This window comes from Uranotaenia lowii, chromosome 3 (genome assembly GCF_029784155.1).
Source record: "Uranotaenia lowii strain MFRU-FL chromosome 3, ASM2978415v1, whole genome shotgun sequence".
Classification (NCBI taxonomy): Eukaryota; Metazoa; Arthropoda; class Insecta; order Diptera; family Culicidae; genus Uranotaenia; species Uranotaenia lowii.
The window spans coordinates 250,727,527-250,751,892 of NC_073693.1; the positions used below are offsets into that span (position 1 = coordinate 250,727,527).

At 43.0% G+C, this 24,366-nt stretch overlaps 1 protein-coding gene across 1 annotated transcript; it reads right to left on the minus strand.

Moving 5' to 3' along the window:
* Positions 1-407: 407 nt before the first annotated feature.
* On the minus strand, positions 408-5,762 carry LOC129753286 (uncharacterized). The gene has a single exon (XM_055749086.1). The coding sequence runs from the start codon at positions 5,760-5,762 to the stop codon at positions 408-410; it is 5,355 nt and encodes a 1,784-aa protein (XP_055605061.1).
* Positions 5,763-24,366: the final 18,604 nt, after the last annotated feature.

The window sequence follows — 24,366 nt, forward strand, 5'->3', positions numbered from 1 at the left end:
ACTACTGCTATCAATAAGCCAGTGCTAGGAATCCGATGGGAGGAGATGTCCACCACACGAAGCCGGAAATGATGAAGTGCGACCACACTTGGAGCGTTGATTTCTGCGGAGCAAGAAGGAACCCAGTAGCCCAACAAACAAAATAAGGGGGTATTGGAATTGCAATCACCTGATTTTCAAAATTGATATACAGGAGCTAACTTAGAGTGTAGCTCTACTCATTCAGGCTGCAATCTGCGACTACTGGATCTGGGAGGTCCGCAATATACAGGCGGAGACGACGACAAGTGGTTCTGGGAAGCAAAAGGGAACCAAGTAGACCAACAAACAACCTTTAAAAATATTGGAACCGCAATCACCTGATCCATGAAATTTCGTACAGGAGCTGTCTTAGAGTGCAGCTCTACTCATTGGTTGTTTTCAGGAACTGCGGTGACCGGTTCTCCAACGGGCTGCTCATCAGCTGGATTGGGTTCGGGTTGTTCTGGTACGGGTAACAGAGCAAGTTTGTTGACACACCTGGAAACGACATCTCGCTTCGCAGTGCGTAAGGTGACCACTCGTACGACGCCGTCTTTCCCAGGATGAACGGCTGTGATGATCCCTAGTGGCCATTGGGCTGGCGGAAGCAGATCGTCTTGGATGATCACCATTTGGTTGGGCTGGATTACAGTTGATGGTCTACGGTGCTTGGTGGCTCGGGCTTGAAGCTGCTGCAGATATTCTGGGTACCATCTACGCCAGATTCGTTGGAACCGTTTCTGCGTGAGCTTCCAATGCGACAGTTGATTGTCCGGAACAGTTGCGACGTCTTCTTCGGGTGGAGATCGCAGGCTTTCACCGACAAGGAAATGTCCAGGTGTCAGGGCTTCTAACTCGTCGGATTCGGTTGGCATCGGAATCAAGGGTCTGGAGTTCAGACACATCTCCACCTCGGCTAGTAACGTCGTCATGTCTTCGTAGGAAATGTTGGAGTGGCCTATTTCTCTCAATAGATGGTGCTTCGCTGATTTCACTGCTGCTTCCCATAGACCTCCGAAATGGGGCGATCGAGGTGGTATGAAATGCCACGCAACTCCAGATTCTGCACACCAATCCAGGATGTTCTTGCGTCCTCCGTGTTCGGTTTTCAGCATCTGGTAAATTCTGTGCAACTCGTTGTTTGCACCTCGGAACGCAGTGCCATTGTCGCTGTGGATCTCGTGGGGAAAGTTTCGGCGGGCAGAAAATCGGCGAAGAGCAGCGATGAAGGCCGGCGTGGAGAGATCAGACACCAACTCGATGTGAACGGCACGTGTGGTAAAGCAAACGAAGATGCAAACGTATGCCTTCGTTGGGCCTCGGTTACGGACGAGAGACTTGATGTAAACTGGTCCGCAATAGTCCACACCAGAAACGGCAAACGGTCTTCGGGGCGCAACACGGGACGTAGGCAAATCTGCGATACTTTGCTGGATCATCTTTGGTCTGCATCGGAAACATTTGTGGCACTCATGGAATGTGCGGCGCACTAGATTGCGTCCACCAATGATCCAGTACTTTTGACGGATCGTGGCGAGCATTAGTTGTGGGCCGGCGTGAAGTAAATTCCCATGATAATACTTCGCCAACAGTTTTGAAAGTGGGTGTTTCGCGAGCAGAACAATTTGATGCTTCGTAGCTTCTGGAACGATTGCATTGGCCAGAACTCCTCTAATCCGAATGACTCCATCCGAATCCAGTTTTGTGCGAATGTACTTCAACTGCGATGAAGATGGAAGGCGGCCGGTCGATGCTAGGGTGGCTAACTCCTCAGGAAAACTCTGTTTCTGGGCAAGACGACAAAGTGTCAAATCTGCTTCATGCAGATCGGCGGTGGTAAGCGCTTGGAATGGGTCCATTTTCGTCTTCCGTGCAGCAGCTTTCAACAAGCGGAAGTATCGCATGCAGTGAGCGATGGAGCGCCTAAGTTTTTGGTAACTGGAGTACATTCCAAAGATACGATCTGCAAACTCGTCATCCTTCACGACAGCTGGAAGCGCAGCAACTGGAACTCTCATCTCACTCGTCGAACTGGTTTGGCAGGCTGACAACTCGGTTCGTGGCCACTGCGAAGGCGGTAACTGGAGCCATGGAGAACCAGTCCACCAAAGCGGATGATTGACGAGCTCAGGCGGACTTATTCCACGGGACAGAACATCGGCTGGATTCGATTCTCCGCGAACATGCATCCACAAATCTACATCGGTCGAATTCTGGATCTTAGACACTCGGTTGGCCACAAATGTCTTCCAGCGATTGGGCGGTGATTGTAGCCACTGAAGAACCGTCGAGGAATCAGTCCAGAAGAACATTTCGGCAGGCAACTTGAGAGCACGGTTAACCTTCTCCGATAGGCTGACAGACAGAACGGCTCCACAAAGTTCCAAACGGGCAATGCTATGGTGGCTCTTCAGCGGGGCGACCTTCGACTTCGATGTCAGCAATACGACACGGACGACTCCATCACATTCCGACCGAATGTAGCAGCAGCTGCCGTAGGCCTTCTCCGACGCGTCCGAAAAGAAATGCAACTGAAAGGATGTGGCATTGGCGGAAGACACGTATCGAGGAACTTGGATCGTGGCGATGGTATCCAGCGTGCTATGGAACTCCTTCCAATCGGCCTGGTACGACGCTGGTAGTGGGCGATCCCACTCGAAAGATTCTCCGTTCTCTGTTCGAAGTCCCCACAAACGCTGCATGAACAGTTTGGCGACGGTTATAATCGGTCCAACCAAACCAAGTGGATCGAAAATCTGGGCGATGTACGACATAATCTTGCGCTTTGTGAGTACTGGAGCTGGCAGGGGCAATTGGACTCGAAATCGTAGTACGTCAGACCTTGTTTCCCAAACAAGTCCGAGCGTAGAGACAGCCTGATCGTCCTGCAGGCTGTGGATTTCGGATACGGCTAAATCTTCTCGAGGAATACCACGAAGCGCTTCAGGAACATTGGATGCCCATTTCTTGAGTGGTAAACCGGCAGAAGCAGCTAGAGCGGATGCTTCTCGGCGGAGTTGAACAGCGGATTCGACATCTTCGGCACCAGTCAAACAATCGTCAACGTAGAAGTCGTTCTTAAAAGCTGGGGCGGCAACAGGAAAACGACTGATTTCATCCTCAGCGAGGCGTTGTAAAGCGCGGGTGGCCAAAAATGGTGCTGAAGCGAAACCGTACGTAACAGTCTGCAGCTCAAATGTTGCGAGAGGCTCTTCGGGACCTTGGCGCCAGAGAATTCGTTGGTACTTACAGTCGTCCAGGTGCAGTTGTATTTGGCGATACATCTTTTCAATGTCGGCTACGAGTGCGATTGGGTGGGTTCGGAAGCGCATAATGATCGACAGTAGATCGTCCTGGATAGTAGGTCCCACCAACTGCATATCGTTGATGGAGTAGCCGGTTGATGTCTTGCACGAAGCGTCAAAAACAACACGGACCTTGGTGCTTGTGCTTGACTCCTTGAAGACTGGATGATGTGGTAGATAGCAGTGGGGGACAGAGTCGTCTACTGGATCAGTCAACTTGATCATGTGGCCCAAACGTTCGTAGTCGGCCATGAAACAAACGTAGGCTTCTCGAGTGGCAGGATCTCGCTTAAGTCTCCTCTCTAGACTTTGGAAGCGGCGCTCGGCGATGGATCTTGATTCACCAACACGTACCAGGGGGTCACTAGTGAGTGGCAATCTAACTACGAAACGACCGGACGAATCGCGAGTGGTGGTAGCACTGAACACTTCTTCACACTTTATTTCTTCAGCTGACAGAGCTTGGGACGGCAACAGAGATTCGAGTTCCCAGAACCTTTCGATGGATTGTTCTAGGTCTCGATCGATGGTCGTAAGATGGCATAACCGGGGTGTTACGGAGGAATTTATCGGAGCCGATCCGGATACAGCCCATCCAAAAACAGTCTCCACTAAAGTCGGCATCTCATTGCCGAGGGAAATCTTGCTGCCGCCGTGAAGTTCATGGTACACTTCTCCGCCAACGATGAGGTCAATGTCCGCAGGAATGAAAAAATGTGGATCAGCCAGGTCAACGTCGGGAATTTTCCAAGCAGCAACATCAATTCTCACTGTCGGTAGGCAAACTGTTGGCCTTTTGAGGATAAGGAAATCTAGCTTCGTGGCGTACTTTGTTACGGTTGAGCGAATCTTCGCTGTTAACTGGCGCTTGATCTGCTTGGATGATTCACCAATCCCTGAAACAGCAATGTCAACGGTAGAACGGCGGAGATCGAGAGTGTTGGCCAACTTCTTCGTCATGAAGCTGCACATGCTAGCGGAATCAAGCAGCGCCCGCGCCGGAATTTCCTTCCCCGTACTGTCAACCACCAAAAGCATCACCGTTTCTAACAAAACTGTACTGTTCGTTGCCTGAACAGTCATACAAACTTGTTGGCTCGAAGTAGATGGTTGCGGATCTGAATCTGGAGGAGCGGTGCTACGTTGTGGAGCTGGGAGTGGTGGATTCGACAAAAGCGAAGTTGGTTTCGGAACCGAATTGAAGTTGGTGGTCTTGATCGCATCATGGAGGAGAGAATGATGCTTTCCATTGCAGAAACGACAAGTGTGTCTGGAGGAACAGGATCGTGATAAATGGCCGGAATTGAAACAATTCCAACACAAACGATGGGATGTGACAACTTGCCGTCGGTTGTAGGGAGAGAAACTTGCGAATTTCCTACAGCGAAATAGATGGTGTCGTTCCGAACAAACTACACACACGGGTAAATCGGGTTTTGGATCAGACGCAACAGGATTGGCCACTAATCGGAACGCCTTCTTCGGTTGGGATCCCGTCATCCTCGCTGGAATAGTTTGCAGGTTGCGCTGTTCTTCTGAGACGATGGTCTTCAGCATCATCGCTCGAGAATACAGGAAATCGATCAACTCTTGGTAAGTGATGTCTCTCAGGTCACTTGTTTTTTCCTCCCAGGCTCGAAGTGTCGTAGGATCCAGCTTGTAGCACAGTAGGTTCACTAGCGGAGTATCCCAGTAACCTACCGGCTCACCCAGTTTAGCCATGGCCTTCACATGGCGGTCAAAATCATCAGTCAACGTATGAAGATCCTTTGAAGACTCTTTCCTTAAAGGCTGGATGTCGTACATTGCCCTGAAGAGCTGTCGTTTCAGGTACCGCTGGTTATCATACCGCTTCATCAACGCGTCCCAAGTTATAAGATAGTTGTCAGCCTCAACGTTCACGGACTCGAAAGGTTTCTTGGCTTCGCCTTCCAAACTCTGAAGCAGGTACTGCAGCTTTGCAACCGCTGGAACATCTGGGTTCGAGTGCACCATGGACTTGAACGTGTCTCGGAACGACAACCATCGCGAAAAATCACCATCGAACCTCGGCAAATCTATTTTGGGCAGGCGTAGGTGAAACATAGCTGTGCTGGTTGGTGCGGTCGGCTCTGCTGATGTAGAACTGCTCAACCTTTCCGGGATATTGTTCAACAGGAATGCTTTCACCTCACAAAACCTTTCCTCGATGGTCGATCTCTCAGCCAAACGCATTTCAAGCCGGTCTGGCCCATCCCACTTCTCGATGACGGTTTGCGCCTTTTGAAACTGGTCGTAGATCCGATCAACTAAATCTTGTCGAACTTGAAGGCGCCCTGTGTCTCGATCAACGTTGAATTCCTTTGTAAACCTCTCAACATCCGACAGGTTTGTCAAAATAGCCTTGCGACGAATAATGGCATCCTCCACCCTTTCGTCGGATTTGGTTTTCGGCATGATGAAATACACAGACACTTGCTACCACCACTGTACGATAACGAAAACACAGCACAAAAAACGCAAACGAAATCCTTCCCGAACCGATGTACTGGTTTTTAACACGACGGCGGAAGTGTAAACCAATCGTACGATTAAATCCTTCCCGTCGCGGATTTACACTTCTACACGACGAAGAATGATACAAATCGTACGATTCAATCCTTCCCGTCGCGGTGTATCAATCTTTGATTCGAAACGGAACCGAGAATTGTGTGTTAAAATCGACGAAAAAATCCTTCCCGACGCGACACACAATTCTTTCGCGAAGACTGCCACCCACTCACACCCAATCGCATATAATATTAATCAATATTGCCAATATATAAGCCTCAGGTGCATAAGGACTGAATTTGCCAGAAGAATTCCAAGTCCAAAACTTTTTCGCCAAAAATCAATCAAATCCACTTTCCCAATTTTTGCTGACCGGTGTAAAACATCCACATAGCAGCAGGTCAAAATTAGCAGCTGTTGGTGGCTTTGTGCTGTTGGCTTGGCTTCACTTTGCGCTTTCTTGGCTCGAAAAACAATGTACAGCAGTACAAAAGGCAAGCAAAATGGCCCAACTTGATGCAGCCAGCGCGTCGAGTAAAGAAAATGGTGTACTCACCGCTACCTTCCGTGTGGGGAATTCCTCCGATCCGGCCGAAGGACCAATGTTGAGGATTCAGGGGGTAGCTTACCGGGTTCAAATTGATCGGAGGCTTTACCATTTGCTGCTTCCGTGGCACAGCAATGAACAGCAACAGCAGCGGGTACACCTCGGGAGAGTCAATCAATTAGCGCTATTGACTCGGTTTGTTGCGCGCTTCTCCACTGGCTAACAGGTTGGGCGGAAGGTTTTTGTGTGCACTTAATCAGTCCACAATTCGTCGCACAGCACAGTATCCGTCGTTCCGGTTTTCGGATGTGAATTAGAACGCACTAATAGACGACCGATTTACAAATAAAACACCACTTTATTACTTCTACAAACTCGACCGACAAAACAAACAATCAAAGTACGGACTAGATGTTGCCGCCACGAGATTTATTTTCTACTGGTTTATGCTGACTTGTTGTTGTTGCATCAGCTGGTTGGTGAGTTACCGTTTCAAAACAGTTCATCCGGTAACTCACTGCTATGCTATTTCTTATACTAGGATGGTTCATTTTTTACATTTTACAATAAATAGAAAATAATTATAGAAATTTTACACATAACAATTAATTAATTTAAGGTTGCAAATATTGTTACTTTTCGTTTCGGTATTAGGTTTGGTAACAAACAATTGCTTTTGGCGCCTTTCTACTCTGGGTGATTCAAATGAAAAAAAAAATGAATATTGGGTGCCATTACTTTTATTTGATACGAATAAAAACTAAAAATTAATTTTAAAATTCCACAAAAACATTTTCGAATTTATCTCTCCGTTGTGTTTTTCTTCGAGTGAAGACGAACACAACAAAAAAAAATCGCATGCAAATCAGATGATCCAGTGGAGAGATTTGCGTGTTCCTACATTTCTGTCTCTCTCCCTGTTTTTTATATACAGATTAATCACTTTAGTTTATGGGCTTGTGATATAGCTCAGTTGGCAAGTCTGTTGTCTCCTGAGCCGATGTCCGCGAGTTCGAGCCCAAGAGTAAACATCGAACACAGTTGTACCGGGTAGTTTTTCAATAACGATCCGCCAACTGCAACGTTGATAAAGTCGCGAATGCCATCAAGATGGTAAAACGTCTATAATCGAAAAAAAAAAACTTTAATTTATGTTTGTTACTTATTTTATCGGCCTCATCGGTGAAAAGGTATGTCCTTTTTAGTAAGAACATCTTCAGATTATGAAATTTTATAGACGGATAGAAAGACGAAGAAATGAATGATGGTGAACATGAGCGGATAGAATTTATTAGAAGTATTTATTTTGTTTGGCACGGGCCCACTACTATGAAGTGGTAGATAGACAGATAGAGTCTTTGGCATCATTTTGTTCAGTTTGATTTCAGCAAAAAATATGGCAAACATATTTATACCACAAACCCCAATTGAAATAAAGGGTGTTTTTTTCCTTTAGGGCAAAGCCCTCTGCGACCAGTAGTTTATCTATTGTGGTATTTACCCTGCTTTACTATATGCTGTCAGGTTCACCTGCACTATTGATTGGAGTGACAGTTGATTGCTGACTAAGCATTTTATCCCAATCGGGTATGATATCAAAGATGAATGATATAACCTTTTTAGGGCTGATATGCAACCATATGTCTTGTGCGCTTATTAACTTTGCCCCCAGTACACGCTCTCTCCTATTTAGGAGGGCGCAGCAGTTGCATAGAAGATGCTCTGAAGATTCTTTTTCGAACCCGCAGAACCGACAGTCATCGTTTTGAATAATGTTTATCCGTTTGATATGTTGGAACAATGTCCGGTCAGGAGACCTGTGTAAGTACTTAACTCGTGCTTACGTAGGTTCAACATGTTTTTGGAGAGTCGTGCGCTTTGTTCAATGAATCTTTTCGCCTGAGCTGCTCCCTCTGCTGTTCTCCAATTGGAGACAATAGTGGTGCTTTCCCAGTTCTCGATACTCCACAGAAAGGTTCAGGTTCAATTAACAGGCCCTGAGATCCTTCCCTAACTAGCTGGTGTGCTTTTTCGTTCTCTAGGATATCGCAGTGGCCTGGAACCCAGAATAAAAATACTTTGTTCCATATGGCCAGGTTTTTTAGTGCAACAATACACTCCCATACAAGCTTTGAGTAACATGTGAACGTACTTAGTGCTCGGAGAGCGGCCTGGCTGTCAGAGAACATGCAGATACTTGTGTACCTGTATCCCCTTTTCAAACAGGCTAAAGTGCATTCTAGAATTGCTTGAACTTCCGCATGGAATACTGTTGGCTAGTTTCTCATAAGAATCGAGATCCTGAGCCTATCTCCGAACACCCCTGCCCCAGTTCTATTATCCATTTTTTGACCCATCACTCCATCAGTAAAGAATTTTATCGATCCGGAAGGAACCACAGGCCCACCTGACTCCCACACGTCCCTATCGTTGATAGTTACATTGTATGGTATGTCTAGATTGAAAACGGGTTCCATCCAGTCATCATTCTTCACAATAAGTGAGTTCATTTTAAATATCTTCAGGATTTTTAGATGTCCTGTAAGATCCCCCTCATAGAGAGTTTTGATTTTTAAGAGTCTCAAGGCACTACGTTCTGCCTCTAACTCAATAAATTGATGTAGTGGCAGAATATTTAGTAGTGCATTCAGAGCCTCGCTTGATGTGCTCCGCATAGCGCCAGTTACAGATAGCGTTGCTATTCTTTGAAGCTTCGCTAGTTTCATCCGGGCCGTAGCTTGCACAGTTTTGGTCCCCCATACTAAGGAGGCATAAAAGATTTTGGGTCTTATTATAGCTGTAAATATCCAGAGATGCTGTAGCTTTTGCTATTACATGCTCTAATTGTGGGTTCCATGATAGTTTTGAGTCTAGTATGATTCCTAGATATTTCACTTGTGATTCGAAGTTTAGCACTTCCCCATCTAGTGTTAAAGGTTTTAGTGCAGTTTTTCGTCTCATAGTGAATGCTATCACAGTAGTTTTGGAAGAGTTAATGTTCAGTCCCTCTTCCCTGCACCAGAATAGTGCGTAGTTAAGTGCAGATTGCATTCTATTAGACAACACATTCTCATGTTTTCCCCGAACTATAATAACTACGTCATCAGCAAAGCCAATAACTTCGAATCCCATAGATACAAGTTTGTTTAAGAAGTCGTCCACGATCAGTGACCACAACAACGGTGATAGAACCCCATCTTGGGGACATCCTTTCGTCGGAGTGGCATTGATTGTAAGTCCTCCCAAGCTTGCGTAAATGGTTCTATTAATCAGCATGGCACTAGTCCAGTCAACAATTGCTGGTACATTACATACATTACATTACATACAGTATGGCACCCTCGTCTTTGCATAGCTGATTCGATTGAGTTGTGAGATGCGTTGTCGAATGCACCTTTAATGTCTAGAAAAGAAGCAAGTGCTATTTCTTTTGCCTCAATGGTCTTTTCTAGTTTTTTGTGTTAAGGTATTTTTTTTTTATTAGTTGATCACCCAGGTGGTAAATCCTTTTTACGGATTGCATTCCAAGGCACGGCGAGCCACCGCGTCCCCCCAGTTTGCTACTCTGGGTCCATGGGTGCAATTGGACGACTCATGATACTATGTATCCCTAGGCCATAAAGTCCACCTGGGGCCTCTGGCCATAATTCCCATCCGGACCTGCAACGAAGGCTATACCCGACATGGGAGACCATACTCGCGCTAAGCGCTCCACGGCAAAACTCGTTTTCATACGTCCTACACCAGCAATCGTCACCCACTCTTTGTCACGATTCACGACTCACGGGTTGGCAGTCCGTTCGCCGCTACTCGTGACTCGAGTCCCACATATTCGGTCTCTTGTCACAATTTGAGCCGTCTTGACCCGTCTCTCCTCGTGACTCGAGACCCTCTCACATCCATCCTCTTGACACAATTCGAGACGACTCTACCCACCTCTCCTCGTGTCTCGAGGGCCCTCGTTTGGTACGTCTTTTGACCCAATTCGAGACGAGAACAACTCGCCTCTTCTCGGGTCTGGAGATATCCACACGTCCCACAATTTCTTCGTCTCGGCTCTTCGAGACTCATCCTGAGGCCCATCCAATGGGCGCCACATATTACGGCACAAGGCCCCTCTACCTGTCGTGAGTCGGTCATATCCGCGAATCAGGGCTAGGACCACCCGACGCGCAAATTCGACCAACACCCGCTCGAACAATTGGTCGTCCCGCATATCGGGGTCGCGACTACCCGATACACGTTACGACCCCTCCCTCTTGCAACTGAGCACCAAGGTGCCCAGTCGCACCACGTTTTAGTCACACTCGGCACGCAGCCCGTCGGTAGCTGACTGTACCAAGTGTGACGTGTAGTTCTCTTGGCCGTACATGTACAGGAGACAAGTCTGTAGACACGTTTCCACTCTGCACCACGGGGAGGTGGAACTACGTCGCCGTAATCCTAGACATCCCGCGAAGTAAGCGAACTGAAAATTGTTCAGCTTACTTGAGCTAAGATACTGCGATTTAATGTGCTCGTCAAGTATCTTCTCCATTATTTTCAAGATAATGGATGTCAGACTGATTGGTATGAATGCCTTTGTGTGACAAAGTGTCATACTGGCGACGAACATCTCAACCAAGGCAGGTGTTACTATTTGTTTTGCTTGCTGTATTTGGATTGGTATAATCCCATCTTCACCAGCAGCTTTGAATGGCTCGAATGTACTTATTGCCCAGTTAACCATTGACGGTGTAAAGATTGCGCGCGATTTGCGGAGAGCTTCATCACGTCTGACATTCCAATTGGGTTGTTCAGCCGGAGTGTCCTTAATCTCTAAACCTTCGATGGATTCTGGGAAATGCATACTCAGTAGTAATTGAAGTGTTTCTTCCGGGTCTGTAGTGAACTCCCCGTTGTTTTTCTTCAATTGACTTTTCGAGTTGTCTGTTTCACCAGGGAACTCTTCTATTTGAAACACGTTCCTTTAGCGAACAGCTGGCTTCGAAAGAGTATCTGATTTTATTGGTAAAACAGTTTGAACCTTCCTCTAGCTGCTTCGTTGTTCGAATTTTCACATCCAACAAAGGTTTGCAAGCTTCAAGTGTGTTTATGTAGAGACTCCAGTTGGTGTTCCTGGGGTCTCTATAAACGTCCCTGATTATTTCCCCTCCCACTATATCGAATGTAATATGTCTGTGATCAGACAGTGATTACTCGTCCGATACCTCCCAGTTTTTTATTTTTCCTAGGAGTAGTGGTGTACATAGAGTTAAATCGAGGACGTCTTGTCTGTTCGTCGTTATAATCGTACGTTTGCTTCCCTCATTACAAATTTCAATATTGTTTTGTGCTGGGGTTGAGCTCGTGCGTTACGAATTGTGATATAGGAGAGGGGGGAGATATTCTCAACGGTACGTATCGATTTTTAAGCCTATTTTATGCTATCTTAACCAAATTCTGACAGATCAGAACCGTTAAGCAAACCAAAGTCAGCTTAACAGCTTTAATCTTCAACATAATTGAAAAGTGGTTATTTTTTTTGACGAAGGTTATTCCTAAGATTCGGAAAGAAACTTCCTTATGATCTGTTTTTCATTTCTGTGAAATAATCGTTTTAACCTTCTCATGCCGTTACCAAAATTTAAAACAAATTATTTTTCGCTAGTTTTAACTAGTAAACAGATTTCGTTCCCATGGTTACATATCTCGATCGATATTAATGATTTTAGATTCATTGTTTAGGTAATTTATTTAAGATTTTGAATATATAAAATTAAAATCGATTTGCCTTACCAGGTGGCCTATAAATGCTTTGAACAGAAAATCTCCGATAAAAGACATCATTTTAAACTCCCATATCTGCAGTGTATTTTAGCGTATTAAAATTATTTTATAGGTTTTGAAATTGTGAAAAATAAATCTTTTCAATAGTATATACATACAAATTTTGGGGTACCATGGGAGCTTTGGCTGCGATCCTGGAATTACTGGAAAAAAATTCTCTCTTTTTTTAAAAGAGGTTACATTTTTGCTTTGCAGCGCTGTATCTCTTTCTTAATTGAACCGAATTTCAAAATTCAAATTTTAGTTCAATTTTGATTACATGATCATCATTTTCGCTCAATACACATAGTATCTCAAATATTACACACTTTATGTCTTCGAGGCAATTTATCTACGCAACAAAGAACTTTCGTATTCTATTAAAAACAGATTAATAATTCATCTAGAAGGGAGATAAATATTTATTTTCAAGAATTCTTAGTTTAGACACTAAATATATTGAAAAAAGTACTAGATCGTGCCATTTTGATGAACTTTGTTCTGGACATCATTGAGACCGGATAAAAAATATTACTGTTAAAAGCATTAAAAAAACTTAAATTCTATAAATAAAATGCCCATTTTCAAGCAATTTTAACTTAAAAAGTTCGGCTTAATCTTATACTTTTATTAATGACTAGCTGACCCGGTGTGCTTTGCTACCCCTTCCATGGAAAAAATTAAGTTCGTTAAACTTAATTTAATTATAATAAACTTTTTTTTTCAATAAAATTCCAACATTATTCAAAAGCGATCTATTTTTTATGACATCTGAGCTTCTAGATTGTCTTGAGTCTCAACGTAACTTGAAGGTTTTAAGGTTGAATGAGCCACCCTTTAGAAAAATAAATAGGAGGGAATTCTATGCCAGACTTTACGAAAACACTAAGACATTGCCTACATTAATAATATGTATGTTACATATATTGAATATGAGAGTCTTCATTCATTAAAATGGGAAGCGTTAATCAAGACAACTATCACCTAATTTTATAAAAACTTATTTGTGAGTTCAATAAATCATCTCATTATGTGAAAACACTTACGTTGCTGATTTTGGAACAAAAATACTTCGAGGAATTTTAAAATTTTGTCAATTTCTTGATAATTTTGTATGGGACCCCTATCTCTCCATTTTTTCGGATTCAGAGGGAATTTGCCGGTCTTGAAAACGACTTCACACAAAATTTTACGTTGATTAGTTCAAAAGTTATTGAAAATTGGTCGAATTGTGTCAAATTTTTGATAATTTAGTATAGGATCCCTTTTTGTTGGTTTCGGAGCGGTTTAGAATTATTATAGAAACCATTCCCGGTCTTGAAAACGGCTACAAAAAAATAACGTTGATTGGCTCAGTAGTCCGACCCAAAAACTCTTACAAATCAAATTTCCCGTTGATCGGTTTAGCAGTGGATAGATAATAATCTGTTTAAACCATCTCATCACACATATATTTATTGATTTTTGACCAAATTTGTTCGAAAATTGTTCGAAATTAATCATATTTTTAAAAATTTTATATAGGAGTCCCCTTTATAAAAACCGTAAACGTATGAAAATCTTTCAATAATCTTATGACATCAAGAATTTTGTTATGTGCCAAGTTTGGTCAAAATCTTCCGAAAATAGTTCGAGTTCTGATATATTTTATAATGAACATGTTAGAACTTCACCTATGCTAGAACTTTTCTACAAATATATTTGTCAATTCAATTATTGGTCCAAATACATCAAAACCTATCCACCACCATAATAAATCATTAAAAAAATTTAAAAAAATGTCATGTTAATTTTTTTTCTAGCCTTCGAAAATCATTATTTGAAAATAAGAAATTAGGGGGAAGGGAGTATTTTTCAGCGTTACATAGTTTTCATACGGGTGTACGTCGTAGCGCTACGATTTATGACATGCGGAGGGCGAGGGGTTAAAAAAAGTACATTTTTGAGTTACGTGATTAATCCCCTATACGCTTTTGATTGTCAGTATGTCACAATTGGAAGTTTGGCGGCATGTATCATTTTTTGAAGTATCGCAGGGCTTATGTAATTACACCACTAATATCGGTGCCTTTCTGAAAATCTTAGAAAATCTGAGGAATTGCAAATTGACAAAAAATTTGAAAAACACCTTTGACAATTCGTCAAAAATTCTGTGTTTCTTATTTTGAAAACTAAAAATGCAAAAATGTGCCAACTTTCTAATCTTCTTTTAAAATTCATCTGGTTCAACTTTATCAATTTTGGCGTTTCATTGATTGAAAAGTACGGTTTTTGCATCACTCTTTTTCTTTTTGTAGTTTTGAAAAAAATATACTTGTGTGCAACTTATAAGCTTCTAACTTCAGTTTTCTTGGACACCAAATGATTTTTTTTAAATAGAGCAACCCGTTGCTGATTTATTTAGTCTTTTTCCGAAGCATGTTTTTCCGGATTTTTTTTCTTAGACTTCGAATAACGGAAAACTGAAGTGTTGTAGTTGAGTAATGTTTGAGTTACATTACGAGATTTTCTAAACTATAAATTTGGTTAAATCGGTTGAAAAACAAGAGAGATATAGCGAAGGGTTTGTGTAGAATTATTTTTACCATGTCCTTTTGCATCGTAAATATCTCAAAATCTCGTAAATTTGAAAATTAAAAAAAATACTGTAAGGAAGTAATTTTTATAACAAACGAAACGCTGCCAAAATTGTGCATATCCAAACTCTAGTAATGTATTGGCAAATCACTCAGTTTTATTGTATGTATAGAAAAAAGCATAAGGATCTTGATCCAAATAACGATACTGTGCTGATCCTGATGAAAACTCTTGTCTCAATCCAAACTCTGATTCCCATCCTGATCCTGATTCACAGTTTGAGAGCAAGATCTCGATCTTGATTCTCAACTTGAATCAACCCTGGTGTTAATCCTGATCCAGATCTGAATCTTGATCTAGATCCAGACGGAGATCCAAATTGAGATCCAGATTCAGATCGAGATTTGTACCGTATTTGTTTATTTCGAGTGTTGCACTAGTGCACCACTAAGTGCTGTCATTTCGTTTTGTTTATTCGGACAGTGTTGAACTGGTTTTGATCTGGTGTCGCACTGGCATTGGGCGGTAGTGCAAGAGAGCGTGTGAGTGAGGTGGCATTATACTGGCGATGATTTGTGTTTGTTTATATCGGGTTAAGTGCAATACTGAACGAGGGGAGGAAACAAATACAATTTTAGGTATTCATCCTGATCTTGACCTTAATTCTGTTCCCAAACATGATTCATTTCTTGATTCTAATGCTGATTTTGATTCCGATCTTGATTCAGATCCAAAATAATTTAAAGTAAAGAAGCATATAAAGTAAAATACAGCATAACTGTTGAAAACATACTTCAATCTATATGTGAGTTTTATGTTTTTCTATGTCACACTAATGAACGACGTGTTTTTACATGAGTCATCAACGAACTTTCAGATTGCATGTAGATGTAGAGCCCATTCTGAATGTCTATGCAAATTAGACTTAAACCACCTTAAACTTTGGCTTATTTTTACTCAAGAACGGGCATAAAAGTCAAAACATATTTTGATCACTATCATTTCTACACAATCATCCAACTTCCTGTAAATATAAAGTGTCTATACCTTTTCTTCGAAACACACTACAGGGAAAACATCTCGGTATTTGCAAACACCTTACTGCACCGTTTGTTAGTTTTTTTTTCTGACGATAAGCTAAAACCCAGGCAAAAAAAATTCAAAGATTATCGATAACTTTCCCTGCAGCATGACTTCGAAGAAAAAGCTACTTTTTACCTCGGCCACTGGTTGAAAACATTCCCAAGAAACGTTGTGCTCTATCCAGAATTAATCTGCTCGAGTGTTTAAACGACGTTTTTGTCAAAAAATTTTTTGAGGAGATCAGTTTGAAGATTTTACACATGGATTGTTATAAAGATTAAGTAAAAACAAAATTATGCTTTTTTATTTTGTAAATTTAGTAATGTTATTTAGAAATATTAGTTTATACATACAGTTGAATAAAAGTTGCTTTAACGAAAAGCTGTACTCAATCAAGTATAGCTTATCTTAGTTAAACAGAATTTTTCGGTACACGCTGATAGCGCTACAACATTTCCACACATCGTATACTTCAGGATTAAGCTTTATCAGCCCAAGCGAAGGTTACACGTGAATCAACTGAATCGATCCTTGGCACTCCAGCCAGCTGATTTGTGTCAACTGAAAATGGCAGTCTCTTATCTAAATTAACTAGACGCACTTAATACTGGTGTGGAAAATTGATTTAATTACGCCGAGTGTATTCCTTACCATTTACGATAAAGAGCCAGTAAAAATCAATGCTTTGCTTTCATGTTAGTTTCTCTTACGAAAATACTTGTGTGACAATTTGTTCAGCAACAAATGCTTCCATTGAATCAATTGAACCAGAATGGAAAAACACGATATCAGCATTATCTCAAAAGACAATTCTCGATTGAACATTGTCGTACTCATATGTGCATTGCACGTCCGTTGTACTGGCTTTCAGTTCCTACAATCTGCACTGGTACGTGCCTCAACAGCTATCTGTCAGTTAAATTTAATGACGAATGGATAGATAGATTCAATCTGTGCTTTCCGGGAAAAGGAGTAGCTAGGCCCCCTTTTGTGGACATTTTTTTTTGCTGTCGACGACATTGACGACGACGGCTTCATGCTTAAACTTTTTCCCCTCACTTTCCTGATGGGTCCGCTCCAACGCTCTAAACCAACAAGGAAGGTAGAAAAAGAAAACATTACACCACTTGTGGAAAGTAAACAACCCCTTTAACCCAGTCCATGCATGCAAACTAGAGCGGCAAACACATATCGTTAACACTGCCTCCGAATGGTTGGCTGGTTGGTTGGTTGATGCTCAAACATTAAAGCTACTACAGGAGTGAAAGATTGGTGATGGCCGGAGTTTGCAGCAAAATTTAACATTCGATGGGAAAATACGAATTAAGGGTTCACCGTCGAGTTCATTCGATTCCTGAGCCCGCAAACCCCGTAAACCTTTGGGTGAACATGCTGTCAGTTTCATTTTGCTCCGGTTCACTTACCAACTTTTAATCGGAGGGTGGTTTCCGGCATGGCAAACTCATTCCACCCGCGACCCGGGTCAATGTTATCCTGGAGCTGCTTCCAGGATGAAAAAAGGAAAACATTCTGCAACCGGTGCTGTACGCAAGCAACAGGACCCAAAGCACGTGACCTAAGATTTTCTCTCTCCCGAGCACGGTGGGGTTTAAGTCGAAATTTTTTTTTTTTTTTATTGATTTTGTGCCAACTTCATTCTTTTTAAGTAGATAAAAACTCCTTTAAGTATGAAGGGGTTTTCTGTGATAGGCATACAAAAAGGTTTTTAGGTCGTTCGTCGCCACGGCACCCATATTCGGGTGACGGGTGTACTTGCTGGGGGCCCGTCACTTCAAAAAGCGTGTGACGCTCTCTTACTTAAGTTTACCGCTCAGCTTCGCCACACGTTTCAAATATGGGAGTTCTCCCTCTTTGTTTTCTCTCTCAGAAAATTTCTTTGGGCCCGGCTAGTAAAACTACCCAAATGAGCGTGGCGACGAACGTGTTAATGTAAAAGAGAAGATAGAAGAGGGATCGCCCTCATATTTTCAGGAATATAATGACATTCAGATGCTGCGGTAAGGCGTCGTACACAAATAACGTAACGCAAAAAATCTAGAATTTAGACCCCCTCTCCCCCCTATGTAACAATTAGTAACGTTTGATATGACCCCCCTTCTATAGTTACGTAACGCTAAATACCTCACCCCCCCCTCCATATTCAATTTTGAAATTAAAAGTAAAAGTACACAAATATTTATTTGATTTGAGTTACACTGCACATAAACACTGAATGAGCTGCAGTCGATGACGTGACAGTAAAATAAACATAACAGCATAGCTCACTTCGTTTCATTCGCGCAGTGCGGTTTTTCTGAATCAAACTTTATTTACAAAATAGGTACTTAACCACCATTGACGCTTTCGAACAAAGGGTGCGTAGATTTGCTCGCCAAAAAAAAGAAAATTACAATTCTTTTCTTTATGTTTTTTTCCATTAATTTGTTACGTAACTGAACCAAGTACCCCCCCTCCCCCCTATGTAACAGCAAGTTACGCAGACTCAACCCCCCTCTCCTCCTTACAAGCGTTACGTAATTTGTGTACGACGCCTAAGAATACCAATAAGCCATTTGAGTGTTGATAAATTTTAACAATGCGTTTTAGTATGATTTATGTTGTATAAACATTTTTATAAGTCTTATTTATTTATTTACATAGTATTCCGTCTCACGACATAACTTGACGAACATAATTCCTAAAATTCACTCGGTTCATAGCAACCGTTCTCCAATTTCTCGGGCACCCCACGTTCGCCAGATCACGCTCCACTTGGTCTAACCACCTCGCTCGTTGCGCCCCCGCTCGTCTTGTTCCTACCGGATTCGTAGCGAACACCTGTTTTGCAGGACAGTCGTCCGGCATTCTCGCAACATGTCCCGCCCAGCGTATCCGGCCAGCCTTCACCACCTTCTGGATACTGGGTTCGCCGTAGAGGCGCGCGAGCTCGTGGTTCATCCTTCGCCTCCACACTCCGTTCTCCTGTACGCCGCCAAAGATGGTTCTTAACACTCGTCGCTCGAATACTCCGAGTGTACGCAGGTCCTCCTCGAGCAATATCCATGTCTCGTGCCCGTAGAGAACAACCGGTCTAATGAGCGTCATATACAGGTTACACTTCGTGCGAGGGCTAAGTCTTCTCGACCGCAGTTGCTTGTGGAGTCCATAGTAGGCACGACTTCCGCTGATAATTCGCCTCCGGATCTCACGGCTGGTGTCATTGTCTGCGGTCACCAGTGAGCCGAGATAGACAAAGTCTTCGACTATCTCCAGCTCGTCGCCGTCGATCGTGACCTTGTTATTACTGGACAAGCGGGTTCGGTCGGTCTCGGATCCGCAGGCCAGCATGTACTTCGTCTTGGACGTATTAATCATCAACCCAATCCTTCCTGCTTCGCGTTTCAGTTTGCGGTAGATCTTCTCCACCGCCGCAGATGATCTGCCGACTATATCAATGTCATCGGCAAAGCAGATAAGTTGACTGGATCTGTTGAAAATCGTGCCCCGCATTTCGCCCACCGCTCGTCGAATAACACCTTCTAGCGCCACGTTGAACATCATGCAGGATAGACCATCACCTTGTCGAAGCCCCCTGCGCGATTCGAATGAACTCGACAATTCACCCGAAATCCGCACACAGCACTGCGTTCCATCCATCGTCGCCTTGATCAGTCTGATCAGCTTCCCGGAAAAGCCGTTCTCGTCCATGATTTTCCATAGCTTGTTACGGTCGATCGTGTCGTATGCGGCTTTGAAGTCGATGAATAGATGATGCGTAGGGACTTGGTGTTCACGGCATTTTTGGAGGATTTGCCGCAATTTGAATATCTGGTCCGTCGTAGACCGTCCCTCCATGAAGCCGGCCTGATGACTTCCCACGAATCTGTTTGCTTGTGGCGTTAGGCGGCGGAGTAGGATTCGGGACAACACTATGTAGGCGGCATTGAGGACAGTGATCGCTCGGTAGTTCTCACAGTTCAATTTGTCGCCCTTCTTGTAGATGGGGCATATTACCCCCTCCTTCCACTCCTCCGGTAGCTGTTCTATGTCCCAGATCCGGATTATCAACCGATGTAGGCAATCGGCCAACCTGTCCGGGCCCATTTTGATGAGTTCAGCTGCGATGCCATCCTTCCCAGCCGACTTGTTTCTATTCAGCTGGCGAATGGCTTCCTTAACTTCACTCATCGTTGGGAGTGGCTCCTCTTCGTCGTTGGCTACGCCGGCGATGTACCTTCCCCCACCGTCTTGATCTCCTGCATGTGCGCCGTTCAGGTGTTCATCGAAGTGCTGCTTCCACCTTTTGATCACTTCACGATTGTCCGTCAGGATACCCCCGTCCTTATCCCGGCACATTTCGGCTTGCGGCACGAAGCCTTTGCGGGATGCGTTGAGTTTCTGATAGAACTTTCGTGTTTCTTGGGAACGATGCAGCTGCTCCAGCTCCTGGAGCTCCTCCTCCTCCAGGCGGCGCTTTTTCACCTGGAAAAGTCGGACTCGCTGCCTCTTCCGCTGTCGGTGATTTTCCACATTTCGACGGGTGCCTCTTTGCACTACTGCCGCCCGCGCGGCATTTTCTTCGTCCATCACCCTCCTACACTCCTCGTCGAACCAGTCGTTCCGTCGAGATCGCTCCACGTAACCGATGACGTTCTCCGCCGCACTGTTGATGGCTGTTTTGATAGTATCCCAACAGTCCTCGAGAGGGGCTTCGTCAAGCTCGCCCTCTGCCGGCAGCGCTGCTTCGACCGATTGCGCGTAGTCTGCCGCGACCTCAGGTTGCTTCAGTCGCGCGATGTTTAACCGAGGCGGGCACCGGTTTCGCTTGTTGTTCACTACAGAGAGTTTTGGGCGCATCTTCACCATCACCAGATAATGGTCCGACTCGATGTTGGCGCCCCGACAGGATCTGACGTCGATGATGTCCGAGAAGTGCCGGCTGTCGATCAAAACGTGGTCGATCTGTGATTGCGTTTGGTACGGTGATCTCCAGGTGTACTTGTGTGGGAGGCGGTGCTGAAAAAAGGTACTACGTACGGCCATTCGTTTGGAGGCGGCGAAATCAATAAGTCTGAGGCCGTTTTCGTTGGTCAGCTGGTGCGCGCTGAACCTTCCAATTGTCGGTTTAAATTCCTCCTCCTGGCCGACCTGAGCATTGAAATCCCCGATGACGATCTTGATATCATGTTTTGGGCAACGGTCGTATTCACGCTCCAGCTGCGCGTAGAATTCGTCTTTGTCGTCACCGGTACCTCCGAGGTGAGGGCTGTGCACGTTGATGATGCTGATGTTGAAGAACCGGCCCTTGATTCTCAACCGGCACATTCGAGAGTTGATCGGCCACCACCCGATCACGCGCTTTTGCATCTTTCCCATCACTATAAAAGCTGTTCCAAGCTCGTGTGTGTTGCCGCAGCTCTGGTAGATGGCACGACCATCTGGATACGTTCGTACCGTGGAGCCCTTCCAGCATACCTCCTGCAGCGCTACGATGTCGAATTTGCGGCTCTTCAATTCGTTGGAGAGCACGTGGGTACTGCCCACAAAATTTAGAGATCGGCAGTTCCATGTTCCAAGTTTCCAATCGCTAGTCCCTTTTCGTCGCGTGGGTCTTTGCCGATTTCCATCCGAAATTTGTTGTTCGTTATTCGTTGCTTATGTTTTTTTAGTAGTCACAGGCTCGCAAGGCCCGCAGCTAACCCCACTATCTCGCAGGAGGACCGTCGTGATGTTGCTGTTTTGGGTCCCGAACACCACCAGGACATTGTTGCACTCCGCACGCCGCCCCTAACATGGAGAACAGACGCGTACGAAGCCCCCTAACTCATTCTGCATGCGACCAAAGCATCCACCGGGGTTGGGTACCCGATCTCCGCTAAGGTTGCTCGCACCCCAGCTAGTACCACGGGGAGGTAGAGAATCGGAGTTGCAGACAAGAGGTGATATGACCACTACCCGAGGGTTGGGTGTATGGGGTCTCGAGTTGCACATTGTCTACTTTACTAGCGTTAAAAAGTCTTGTAAGTCGATTTATTAAAAAAAAAACATATTTAAATATAAATTTATTCGTAGTGTTCGTTTTTTGGTTAAAAATATTGTAAATTAATTGAATCTTTCTGGAGCACCTTTTTTCATATATATTACCATACAGGTATAAGTGAAGAATTAATAATTCTACAGATGCTGATGGCTCCAGAGAGAGACTTTTTTATCTGAATTTCATCGAAACACTAGAACTTTCTCAGTTTGTGAAGTTGCTGGTATATAATTAGTAATTTAACAAATCTGGCCTTATCTATGATTATTCTAAATAGCTTCTATACTATTTGTACAGTGTCCATTACTATTCTCATAGTCATAAAAAGTTTAGGGGAACACCTGTGAGTCATGCAACAGTATGATAAAATTAGAGCCAGATAATCAATTTCGTCAAGTATGATTGAGATAAAAGTCAGTCATTTAGTTGCTCTAGAGAGTGTAGTTAAAAATATTTTACAAAAGCTCTTATGCATAAGTTTGATTCCACTTATCTTCCATATATTGCAAATTTAGAATAGCCATAGAATATTGATTTTTTTTATAAGTCTATCCATGAGTTTTCGTAAGAAAAAGAAGCATTTTTTGGTTTGAGTTGAGATATTAAAACACTATCGTTAACGTTAGTGGCTCTAGAAAGTGATTCAATGCTTTTGTCAAAGTTTAATGATTAGATTGAAATTCGTTCAAGTGATGGAAAATCAGAAATGCTTCATGTTAGCAAATGATGAAACAGTATATGTTGTTTCTCTCTATATTGAGTCACTATGCTGATTAGGATACTGTAATTTTTTCATAATATTTGTTCAATATTGTTGATTGTGACATTTTCGATTGTTAGAACTTTGGATTCATCGTGATTACAGAAAATAATTTATGGTAACATTGTTTTTATTTTAAAATTCTAATCATATTAAATCAGGAGAAAGTTTTCTAAAAACAGATTTTTGTGATTTTATCTTAATTTCTAGCCACTTATGGCTGATCAATTTTTTCAATAACTCTTTTTTAATCATGTATGTTTTTATTTACAGCCACTAAAAACTATTAACTTAGCTTTGTTGTCGATGTTACCTTCTTTTAAAAGTTAAGTTTGATACCAGATTTGAAATCAGGACATCGGATGTCTGAAATCGCTTTTTGAAATTGTTTCTATACTGTTTGCTTTAGTGACTCATTTCACAAGCAAAATATCATGCTTCGTTTGGAAACGAAACTCTAGGTTGGGCGTTTGTTTAATTTTAGATACTGTTATGTGTATTGCTTTTGGGATTGAGATTTTCTTCTTCTTCTAACACCAACATGGCCAAAACATGTATGCATCCTGGAAAATGATGAGCTTGCGTTCCTTTTTTTTTTCTTTTCAACATAGTGTCTTATACATATGCATTGCAGATATTACTATGGCCAGACCAACCATGTGATGATAAACGCGAAAGATACAGGAACAAGAGAGGAATGAAGCGTGGCGTCCCTTGATCAACGCTTCATTTGATTATATTGGGTTTTGGTTAAAAATTTAATAAATTATGTAAAAAAACAGACTGAACATAATACCGAATGCGCTTACCATATCAAAAGGAAGGGCTTGTGATATAGCTCAGTTGGCAAGTCTGTTGTCTCCTGAGCCGATGTCCGCGAGTTCGATCCCAAGAGTAAACATCGAACACAGTTGTACCGGATAAGTTTTTCAATAACGATCAGCCAACTGCAACGTTGATAAAAGTCGCGAATGCCATAAAGATGGTAAAATGACTATAATCGAAACAACAACAACATATCAAAGGGAAACTATGATTACAGATGACTCCTTCTACTGCTTTAGCTGCGGTAAAAAATCTGGAAACGTGATTTAACTGGATTCGGTGATTTTGGGAAAATTGCTAGTTTTGCTTCTTCGCAGGAACCGGGGCTAACTGGTAGTTCTTTTTCGGGTGAACTCTAAAGTCTGGTCAGTTCCATGACTCGAACTCGAACTCGAACAATTACTCTTTGCACTATCATCTACTGTACTATATAATCTGATTTACTCTACAATCTCATGTACCTTACATTCTTATCTACTCTACATTATAACATATTATACACTCTCGTCTACTCTCAACTCTAATAAAATCTACACTCAACTCTTCACTCTCAACTATTTTTCATTCTCCTTTTTTTAGGGACATTTAACGCTAGACTCATATTTCTATTCATTTTATCTGCTCTACACTCACATCAAATTTACACTCTACCCTACTCTTCTCTGCTCTTCTTAACACTTCTCTGCTCTACTCTTCTCTACTCCACTCTACTTCACTTCACTCTAATCAACTCTTCTCTACTCAATTCTACACTATTCCACTCTACTCTACTCTGATCAACTCCATTCTAATCTAATCTACTCTAATCTACTCTACTCTTCTCTACTCTTCTCTACTCTACTCTACTCTACACTACTCTACTCTACTCTATTAT